At 40.5% G+C, this 10,789-nt stretch overlaps 2 protein-coding genes across 2 annotated transcripts in view; one reads left to right on the forward strand and one right to left on the reverse strand.

Moving 5' to 3' along the window:
* Positions 1 to 10,789, reverse strand: part of LOC132991770 (histidine-rich glycoprotein-like) — a 393,411-nt gene that overhangs the window by 81,036 nt on the left and 301,586 nt on the right. The gene's annotated exons all lie outside the window — the stretch shown is intronic.
* rab3da (RAB3D, member RAS oncogene family, a) lies at positions 167 to 9,326 on the forward strand. The gene is made up of 5 exons (XM_061060303.1): positions 167 to 339; positions 2,843 to 3,076; positions 6,669 to 6,787; positions 8,212 to 8,336; positions 8,480 to 9,326. The coding sequence occupies exons 2-5, from the start codon at positions 2,843 to 2,845 to the stop codon at positions 8,665 to 8,667; spliced, it is 666 nt and encodes a 221-aa protein (XP_060916286.1). The 5' UTR covers positions 167 to 339; the 3' UTR covers positions 8,668 to 9,326.

Below are 10,789 nucleotides of genomic sequence, written 5' to 3' on the forward strand. Positions count from 1 at the left end.
TCAAAAATGTCTTACACTTTGCACTGCTGTAGGTTTTGACATAAGTTGTCTTGATTTTGACGCTTGAATGAAAGCTATGTATTTTATTTTGAACTTGTGTAAAGGAAGTGCTGTGTGTGTGTGTGTACTCCTGCAGACTTGACTGTGGTTACAGTGTGTTTTATACAGTCTGGTATGGGGTGGGGAGTCCCGGTGACAGGCACATGCACAGTGTGGAGATCCGGGAGCGCAGCGCCTGAACAGGAGCGCCCGACAGCTGCGCACACCCCATCGGCTTTCAGGTGGAGGTGAAAGACCGAGGACAGGACGGAGGACACAGACTCATAATCTACATCCGAGGTAAGAAACAGTCACGTAGTTTTCGGTCACAGAACAGGACTTTATTCAAGTGGCATCAGGTTGCAGTTTTGCCACCGTATGGTAGGACGTAGTACGCAAATAAGGTTAACGGGGTGTACAGTTTTAACCTAACATCTTATTATCTAGCGTTTAACTTTGTATTGAAATCATTTATTGCGGTGAAAGAATGACAATAATTATTTGTGTGAAGAACTATTTTGCCTCCATGTGTCTTAATTAAAACATTAAGTTAGCTTTATCGCTCTAAGTAGGCTACACACCCTTTTTCTTTACATTTTTCCATCTACTTCACTTCCGAAGTCAACATTTGCCTCCACAAATTAATTCAGTTTTTGATTTTTACGCAATATGATATAGTTTTTTTTTTTCTGCCATAGTCAATAGACAGTGTTTTTCGACCCAAACACTAGTTTGTATGCGTTTTCATAGTTGTTCGTACTACGCATGCGCAGGTATTGATGTTTTGCTGAGTGCGTCCAGCAGCACGCCGGCGGCCCGTCCCTCCTTTATGATCTTGGAAGCGGTATTACTGAGCCAGTCTCAGGAGAAATGTCAGCAATCAGGGAGGAGTATAAAACCGAGGGGGGGAGGGGTGGAGGGGGGGGGGGGGGGTTGAGGATGTGAGGATGAATGGAGGGTTCAGCCCCCTTTATGATGCACAGGGAGGAAGGAGTGTGGACTAGGAGAGAGAGAGAGAGAGAGGGGTGTGAGACATGGATGGATTATGACAGGAGGGATGCAAAGATGGATGAAACCGAGAGAGTGTAAAGGAGGATAAATGGGTGTGTGTTTTAGTGTGTGTGTGTGCGGTTTAAATGGGTGTGTCGGTTGGTGGATGAATGGTCCGATGGGTGGTGGATGAAACATACAGAGAGGGGGAAGGCTAATCTATCACCCCTCACCCGCCGCTCAGCATCCACTGATTCCTTAAGTTTCATACGGGGAGTCCATGTGAGTAATGTCCACAGGGGAGCAGTGGGTGACTGATAGAGGGAGAACGAGCGGGGGGAGCACGCCCATCAAGCTGTGATTCATGGCACAGGATGAGAGCTAGGAGGAATAAGAGTGGGCAACGGACCTTTTTTTTTTTTTTTTTAAAACAACACCTCCATTTACCAATAAGTACCTTCTCAGCTATAAGAGAGCATTTTCAGCCATGTGATTGTTAATGTGAACTCTCAAATAGCTGAGATTCCTCACTCTGACAATTTAAACACACAAGTAGGCCTACTGTCTCAGCACTCCACTTTCCCAGAAATCCAACTCCTCCATCTTCAGCAAGGAGAGCTATTACTGCAGCTAGAACATATTATTAAAGAAAGTATTTTCAGTTCATAAGCTGCATACCTACAGCACATGTGATTCATCAGCTCAGCATCCTGTAGACCTTTTTATTCCAACACTAGTCAAGTAAACTGTAAAGAGAACTCTTTATGGATTGTTCCCGCTGCACACTTTGCATTTCTTCTTCTTCTTCACCTTTTTCAGTCCTTCTTTTTTTTTTTTTACTAAAGTAAACTCTACACCAGATAATAAATCCATGGTTTGCTGATAGACTTGGAATCCATATCCAAGAAGCTTCTTTGGTAGGATCATTTAAAGTACTTTACTTTGAATATTCAATTATTTTGAAGTAGACAGAAGAGCACTCACTGCATTAACATCCCCTTATCATCTCTCTTTTATAAAAGATGTTATTGACTTTCATGAAATTCTTTCAAAAGATCTCCGCTGCGGATCATTTGTCTTGAGTTTTGCAACTTTCCATAAAATAATCACTTGTTTCCTTTTGCATTTAAACATAGTTACACACTATGATGTCATTTTTTTACTCTCTTCTGACTGAATCATCTTCATTTTTTTTTTTTTTTTGCTTTCCTCGAATCTGTGAGGAAAGCAAAACAAGATCCGCAAACGAAGTAGAATTCACCTTCAAGTCTGAGGAAGAGCATAGTGGCTCGAAACGTTTAATAAATCCTTCAGACGCGAGCTTCTGGGTGTGCAGATCTTCTTTTGCTTTCATTACCTGTTGGTGTTTTTTGAAATCCAGCACCCACTGAGGGAAGTGAATGTCTTTTTTTTTTCTTTCTATTTTTCATTATCAAGGAATCGGGACATTTCTGGTAGGGAAGAACCTTCAGGATCTCAAAGTCTGTTGAAAAATCCCCACCACAATCGCCATAAGTGTTACTTTATGTGATCAAATTCTTGATTTGTTTCTGGTTATAGTCCAAACCAAACAAAATTCAATACAAAGTCAATAAGGACATCTTGAAAATTAAAAACGGATCAAATGATCAGGGCAATGGTAGCCTAGTGGTTAGCGCACACGCCCCGAGTACAGAGGCTGTACTCAAAGCGGGCGGCCTAGGTTAGAATCCGACCTGTGGCACCTTTCCCGAAAACAAGTTTCATTGGAGGTTATTTTCTTCTGTGTAACATTCAAAGCCCTCACTCTCCTGTTGTCCTCCTTCATCAACAGATGGCTTCAGCCAGAGATCCAGCGCCGGGCCCGGAGCAGAGGGATGCAGCCGACCAAAACTTTGACTACATGTTCAAGCTGCTGATCATCGGAAACAGCAGCGTGGGGAAGACGTCCTTTCTGTTCCGCTTTGCAGACGACTCCTTCACTTCAGCCTTCGTCAGCACGGTGGGCATCGACTTCAAAGTGAAGACCATCTACAGGAACGACAAGAGGGTCAAACTTCAGATCTGGGTGAGGTGGTTCAAATCAATCAGACAATCTTTTTCAATATATAGAAAAATATGATCAGCACGTCCTGCGTGAAGCCCTGAAATGCATTCCATTCACAACGAGTTTGTGGTGCCACATTCAAGCTGAAAAATTATGAAGTAGTAAGTTTTGCAAATATTTTTTCCATTTCCAGGTAGGAAAAACTGGGGACAAAAAATAAAAACATAATCTAACAGTAGTTTGAACATGGGAAACTCATGCTTCTTTAGCTCTGTACACCTCCATTAGATAGTCCAGGCCGTGTTTAGTGCGACTTTAGGTCTCCCTGTTTGAGTAAATACACACCTGAAGTAGTCATGTGGGTTACAGAACTGAAAGTTAGGTTTTATTTACAAACCTGTTCAGCATGTATCTGTCCTGAACAGTGGAAAACCTTTTCTAGATTTTTGTTTGCACAAAGAAAAATATGAAAAAGACCAAAACAAAAAACTCTCAATTTAAACTGCTTATATTTATTTATAAAACTAGCTCCTCTCGAGTTCCTTACAGGGAAGTGTGATTCACAATACGATCGTCTCATCCAATTTAATATGCAAAAAATATTAATGAATGATGTAGAAGGAAAATGAAATGTACTTAATATGCATTTAATTAGTGAAAAATCGAAATCACGCTTTCAGCCAAATGGGTAAAAGGAACCCATTTACTCACAAAGCCGTGGATCACACTTTCCTGTAATTTAAGCTTAGAGAGTCAGTTATTGTCTAAGTGCTGCCAATTATTCTAAAAATGTGACGGTTGTACTTACCATCAACAGATCAGTATGCAAATTAAAAAAATCGCTCTTCTGATTTCAAAGCGGTATTACAAACAGAGGCAAACAAATCTTCTATGAAAGATACAAGAAATCAGAGAAAAGAACTCGCTGTTGTAGCTGAAGGTTAAGTAGCTAGATCTAAAATCCAATTCATAATACTTCATTTAACACATTGATACAGATAAAGGTATTTTGCATGACATGATAGAATGATCTATACGTACCGTTTCTTCATAGGTTGAGCTGCTTTCCAGTTCACAGTAAACTACAAGGTGGTGTTATGAGAATAGTCACCATCAGCTGCATCCATTATAGCTGTTATCCAAAATGACTCAACACAATTAAACCTGCAGCATCACATGCATGGTTTTGAAAGGCCAGGTCCAAATTGGGGATGGATGGAAACCTGGATAGGAACCAGACACATCTGACAGAACGCGGCTGTGGTTCAGCGGTAGTCTGTTGTCTGACAGCCCGTAAGGGGGGGGGGGGGGGGGGGGATCCCCAGCTCTTGCTATCACGTGTGGAAGTGTCCTTAGGCAAGGCGCTGAACCACAAATTGCTTCTGCTGCATACGTGTGTGTGTGAAAGGAAGTACTGATGGGCAGTTTGGCACTTTACATATCACCCTCTGCCATCAGTGTGTGAATATGGTGTGAATGAACGAGTGTGAAGTTGTGTAGTGTCAAAGAACTTTGACTGGTCAGAAGACTAGAAAAGCAGGATACAGTATCCAAGTCCATTTACGATTACCTTTAACCAGGTCAAAATATGAGCTCACAGATTCGACTGGTTCCAAGATGAGAACAGTCTGGTTATCAAACCAGAAAAATACACAAAACCTCAGAGCTGTAGTATCATTATAAAATTTTTCTTTTCCATCAAGCCATCCAAAACCCAAATATGCATTATTTACTTTCATTGATTACAAAGAAAATAAGCTAATGCTAACATTTTAATCGCTGGAATCAGTCATTTAAAAACGTTTTATTTCCAAATATCTGATACACTTTGACTTACCGTTGTTGTTGTCAACTGAAAGAAATGTCTTGACAGCTGGATTGATTTAAAACCACAGCAGGTTTAATCATAGTTCAGTTCAACAAGGCTGAGAAAAGACCAGATGGAGAATGATACGTACATTATGCTCACAGATTGACGGACGTAAATCAGTCAAATTGAATGTAAAACGTCGCAGCCACTTTGATGTCAAAGCAGTCATTCTCTTGCATTCATTAATTCATTAACATCCCTGACTGTGGGTGAGAGGACCTTAAACACAGATTCAACCGCATGCAGAGTGAGTACTGCTTTTGAAAGCATTGTTACCCACTACAGACTGTGTTTACGCTCAGCCCAATATGTAGTTTGCCCCTCTCACATGCCCGCCCCCCCTGTCATGATTGTGCTGCAGAGTAATCTCTCACCCTCTGGAGTTAATGACAGTTGATGTTTAACATCGTCTCCAGACGGCCGGGTTCATGAAAGATGCATGGGTACGAGCTGCAGGAGCTGAATGTGCTTACTGCGCAGGCTGACACTCAGGACAGATCTATTACTGAATGTAAGAGGGAGGCAAAGAGTCACGCACAGCTCTCCTGTTGGAGGAAAGTGATCACTTTTCAAGCTTTAAATATTTAGCCTAGCAGGCCCTCTCTGCTCCGCTTAACAATGATACAGTTGCGGACATTTACACAAGGAAAGTGCCAAGTGTAGTTTTATTGGCTGCTGAGCCACTTCAGTGGGTTTCATGGGAAACGTAATAAAAGCTCATGCTGTGACTCCCCAAGTGTGGTCTCTGTTAGATATATTGTTGGTCATTTTCCAGCTGTAAGGTCGGCATCTGCATGAAGTTAATATTGCGGTTAATTCAGTTAAAGTCTCTTTTTTGTGTGTCGCATTTTAAAATGGATCTTTAGTTCCCACATCAGAGTTGTGTACACATGCTTAACCTATTTCCTCATGACCTACAAGAGCAGAGAGAGGAAACACAAAACATCTTCAGAGTTTATTTTTGTCCTCAGGGCTTTGCCCCCGAGCAGATCCTTGTGTGTATACGGGGTGTGGCCACATCAACACTTCTGTTTTGAGAGAGTTAATGATTCACCTTTTCCTCTCAGGACAACCTGGTTAACCATTTGTTTTCGTCAACCCATTTTTTTTCACTCGTATTTTTCTATACTCATTTAAGGAATGTTTTTTTTCTTCTAATTGTTGATACTATTAATGCGGATTAGACTTTCAGCATTGGAATAGTTTTACTTCCTTGTTTTCAGTAATAGTTCCCTTTGCGTTGTTCGACTTTACGCTGGTGCAGTGAGGCCCTGGGTTCCTCCTGGTGTGGCCACAGTGTTTAGGCAGTTCCTGGTGATGAAGGTACTCATGCTTTCAACTGGCCCTCTTGTTCCCCTCACTTAATCCAATTGAGCATTGACGGGGCGTTACGTAATGGTGCATCCGACGACGCCAAGTACCTCCACTGATGCCCTGAACCAGGTCTGGTAGGAGTTCCTCCCCAAGAAACCGTCAGCTGAATCATCAGGAGCCCAGACGTAGTCGGGAGTGCGTTCAGCCGCACAGGGGCCAAACACACGACAGAGTCACATCACCAGCTGCTGTGATAAAATAGAGTAGAGTAGAATAGAATGATTTTGGTGTCGAATAATTCAATCATCTAGATATGATGTGTGATTTAAGTGTTCCCTTCATTTTTCTGAGCAGTGTACAGTATGTCATGTTCTGGATTTCAGGTACGTCTTGTATGTCTTGTTTATCAGGTGTGTGATGTGTTTACAGGACACAGCAGGGCAGGAACGTTACCGGACCATCACCACGGCTTACTACAGAGGAGCCATGGGATTCCTGCTCATGTATGACATCACCAGCCAGGAGTCTTTCTGTGCTGTACAGGACTGGTGGGTACTCCTCCACATGTAATGCACTTCTTTTCATGGCTCCGTTATCCAGTAGGTGAGGGGATCTGAAATCTCTGAGCCATTTATTGAAGTTTCAGCGATGAGTTATATGTTAGACACAGTCATGTAATCACAGATCACGACATCTGATTACCTTCAGAGGGGAATTTTATATTCTTCAGATTTATGTGTTAAGTTTAACCTCTTATCAAGCTCTATCTCTTCACGTCTTTTCACCACTATCGGACATTTTCCTGCTGTTTTCTTCTTTTATTCTGCTGTCAACTTCTTCTTCGGCTAATAAACGTATTTTCCTGTTACCCTCATTGTCATAAGCATCAATGTAAGAAATAATGAATCAGAAAGGCAGTGAGTCAAATCGTCAGAGAAATCTGTTTAGAGCGCCATATTTTTAAATTTTAAATATTAATCTTCTGCACCAGAAATGTGATGATTTTATTATACAAGCCAAGACAACAATATATTGCCCTATTGATATTTGTTTTTACCTTTCACTAAAGTAAAGGTGGAAAAAAGTCCTGGGCCCATATTCACATAAAGTAAAAAGGGTAAAAGCATAAATAATAATTTTTCTATGATTCAATATTCTTATATCTGTATTCCTTTTGTTCTCTTGTGTGCGAATCCTTCCTTGCTGGACCCTTTTATTTATTTCCTCATGTTTCTTTGCAATAGAAAAAGTAAGTAAATAGATTTTTAGTGCTTAATCTAATCGAGATAAACATGAAGCAGTGTCAAAGATGTAGTTGTTTGTGTGATCACCGTTCTCTCCGTCTTTCCTGACAGCTTTAGAAACTCTTAAAAGTCCCTCCACACTTCTCCTAACAGCTTTGCACCTGAGGAGCTCTCTTATGCTTTGTCAATAACTTTTACCTTTGAAGGGATCTAGTCTTAACTTTAAGGGAAAATTCAGAGAAAATATCTTAATTCTGTTTTTTAGAATATCGTCATGAAGAGCAACTCTGTTCTTAGGAGGAGGTGGTGTGGACACGGCTCCTGAAGTCTAAACATTCAGAAGTTAAAGTACTTGTTAAGGATGCCCTCTTTCAAAGTTGTTATTTTATTATGTTCTTTCCAATTTGTAATATTTATTATGCATTAACATAAGCAGCATTCAATGTCACAGTTTGCTTCTGGGGTATTTTTATGCGATTGTTGTGTGTTTTGTTTGTGAGATTACAATCTGATGTAAGTTACGATACTGTTCAGATAAGTGAGATAATATAAGATAATAACTAATAAGATAAGTACAGTGAGTAAATCAGTACTATACTTTCCTCTGGAAATGGAATTGAAGCACTTGTTTAGTACAATCGACTGAAATCTTTACTGGGTGAAGATACAGAGTTGCTGCAGGAGATGCATTATAGTGGTTGTGAAAATGTTGTGTTTTTGTTTGCCAGGGCAACCCAGATCAAGACGTACTCATGGGGCAACGCTCAAGTAGCGCTGGTAGGCAATAAACTGGACTTGGAAGAAGACAGGCAGGTCCCTGCTGAAGACGGAAAAAGACTGGCTTCAGAGCTCGGTTGGCACATACACACACTTTTCTCACATAACTCAGCAGAGCACACATGACTTAATAATGACTCCTAACTCATCCATCCCTCTCTCTCTCTCTCTCTCTCTCTCTTCCTCTCTCTCTCTCTCCCTCTCTCTCTCTCTCTCCAGGCTTTCAGTTCTTCGAGGCCAGCGCCAAAGACAACATCAACGTGAAGCAGGTTTTTGACAAGCTGGTGGACGTCATCTGCGAGAAGATGAATGAAAGCCCCAACGGAGAGGCCGGTCTGTCGGCCAATCACAAGAGAGCTGACCTGAACGAAACACCCCGCAGCAGCCAGGGGGGGTGCGCGTGCTGATAGCTGACCACAGAAAGCCGGTTTCACACTCACATGCAAACACATAAACAGATAATCGGTCAGATATCTCTCATTATGAATGTACTTTAACTTATTTTACTGCGATATTGTCATGGGTGCTTTCTTTATAATTGACCTTTTCCTCAGCATTTCACGGTTAACTGAATGTGACTGTTGCACTGAGATGCCAAAGAGCTGCACTAAGCAGCTGTGCCTTTTTTCCCCATGAGACCTCTTCTTCATTGTTTTGTTTTTTAAATAGTGAAGGTACAGCACCTGTTGAAAGTGAGGTTACTGAATAACAGCAGCCACATCAGCATGGCAGTTTGATTAACTTGAGTCATGCTGCCCCCTTGTGGGTGTTTCATGAAAATACATCACTGTGACTCTACTTCACACTGTGTCCTCTTATTTCCCCCCATTAGTCCCTGCAGAGGGAGTACAAAGTCAGACATACTCGAAAGGTGCTGTGCCATTCAAGGTCGACGCACTAAGTCCAATATTATTATCATAGCTAGGGAATAGGGATATTCTCATTTGCTTTTTATTTATATTGTTTGTTGTTTTATTTCTATTGTAAATGCAAGTTCAACTTTTCCCTCAACAGATTTATTTTGTCGCTCAAAATGTTAAAAGATTAAAAGATGTCAAACCATAAATCCCGTCTGTTGGATTTCATGTGTTCACACAGTGGTTAAACGTTTTTACTGTTTTAAACACGACTTCTAAAAGGTAGCAAAGGTTTTATAGTTCTTTATAACTTCCTACACAGTGGGAATATGAAGAAACGGTTGATTCAGTCATGTGATACATTCTATCCCCAAAACAGAGATTATTCCTCAAATTGAATTATTAAATTCCTCTGATAGGCTCCTTTTTTATTATTTAAATGGACCTGTGTCTTGTGCTCTGTGTTGGATGTTCAATCATTAATAGACATCAGTATTAAAAGTTTGACCACGGTTTGGTCATGAAGTCATAAAGTTGCTACTTTTAAACAGACTTTGGTCATAGGAAGTGTTGCTGACCCTAAATGCAAAGTCGGTGACGTGCAGGCCATGAACTCCTTTCTCTCCTATCAGTGTGTACCTTAGTGTGTGTTTGTGTGTGTGTTCATGTGTGTGTGTCGGTGAAACCTGCGGTGAGAAGATAAAGAGGCATGCGAAACCCTTGCCGAGCAGACACTCTTGAGTGAGCAGACCTCAGCGGACAGACAGACGGTATATTACAGGTAAGAGCTTTGTACTTCTTTATATTTAAATATTGAATCATCAACCACTGAAAACTTTTACATTTGACTAAATACACCTTAAAACATGATTTCAAATTAAGGATTTTTTTTTGCTTTTTCACAACTTAGATTACACTGAATAACTGAATATACAGGTCATCATTGGTGGTACAAAATAGATAGCTCATAGGTTGTTTGTTGTTGAATTTCAGTTCATGGTTTCAATCTCAAAAGTCTAGAGTATAAAGAGAGGCTAGGGATAAAACCTCCTGACTGTTGGATTACCTCAGGTTACATGTCCGTCTCAGTCTCCTTTTCAAAGAGGATTCAAGATGATGGTCATATATGTGGCATTCACAGACCACATTTACATACAATCCAATTCTCAATACCTTGAATAAGTCACAGAAAACAAGAGAAGAAGAAAAGTAGAAAGTGAGAAGAGGTCATTGTGCTCCCAGTTTTTCCTTTCTATGTAAATTAATTATTCATATGATTTAACCATCTGTACCTACAAATCTTATCACGAGAGAGTCTTAAAGAAAATTTACATTTTTAAAATAGTTATCCTCTCCCTTTTTTGTTGTTTCTTTTCTCACCACTTTCTGGTTATTGCTTTTTTTTGCTTGATACAAGTACTGCTATTTTTAAAACTACCTGCAATCTGAAAACCCAACACTGATTGTACTTCTTTCTAATATGCTTGGATGACTTGTCGTCAGCCTTTAGTTTGTTGCACTGTCTCCAACAGAGACCAGATTCAGGGCTTCCATTTTTTAAATATTTCCTTTTGGGAGGGATAGTTGTATTTTTTGAGTGGGTTCATGTAAAACAACACTATACTTTAACTACCTACGGACTGAAGTTTTGTTCAGCTCAGTTTATTTGAAC

This window comes from Labrus mixtus, chromosome 2, assembly GCF_963584025.1.
Source record: "Labrus mixtus chromosome 2, fLabMix1.1, whole genome shotgun sequence".
Classification (NCBI taxonomy): Eukaryota; Metazoa; Chordata; class Actinopteri; order Labriformes; family Labridae; genus Labrus; species Labrus mixtus.

Bases quoted from the DNA above. Each gene is read 5' to 3' on its own strand.
- rab3da (XM_061060303.1), top strand. From the start codon at position 2,843: ATGGCTTCAGCCAGAGATCCAGCGCCGGGCCCGGAGCAGAGGGATGCA. The intron at 3,077-6,668 runs GTGAGGTGGTTC...ATGTGTTTACAG, and splicing joins GGGTCAAACTTCAGATCTGG to GACACAGCAGGGCAGGAACG. The intron at 8,337-8,479 runs GTTGGCACATAC...CTCTCTCTCCAG, and splicing joins AAGACTGGCTTCAGAGCTCG to GCTTTCAGTTCTTCGAGGCC.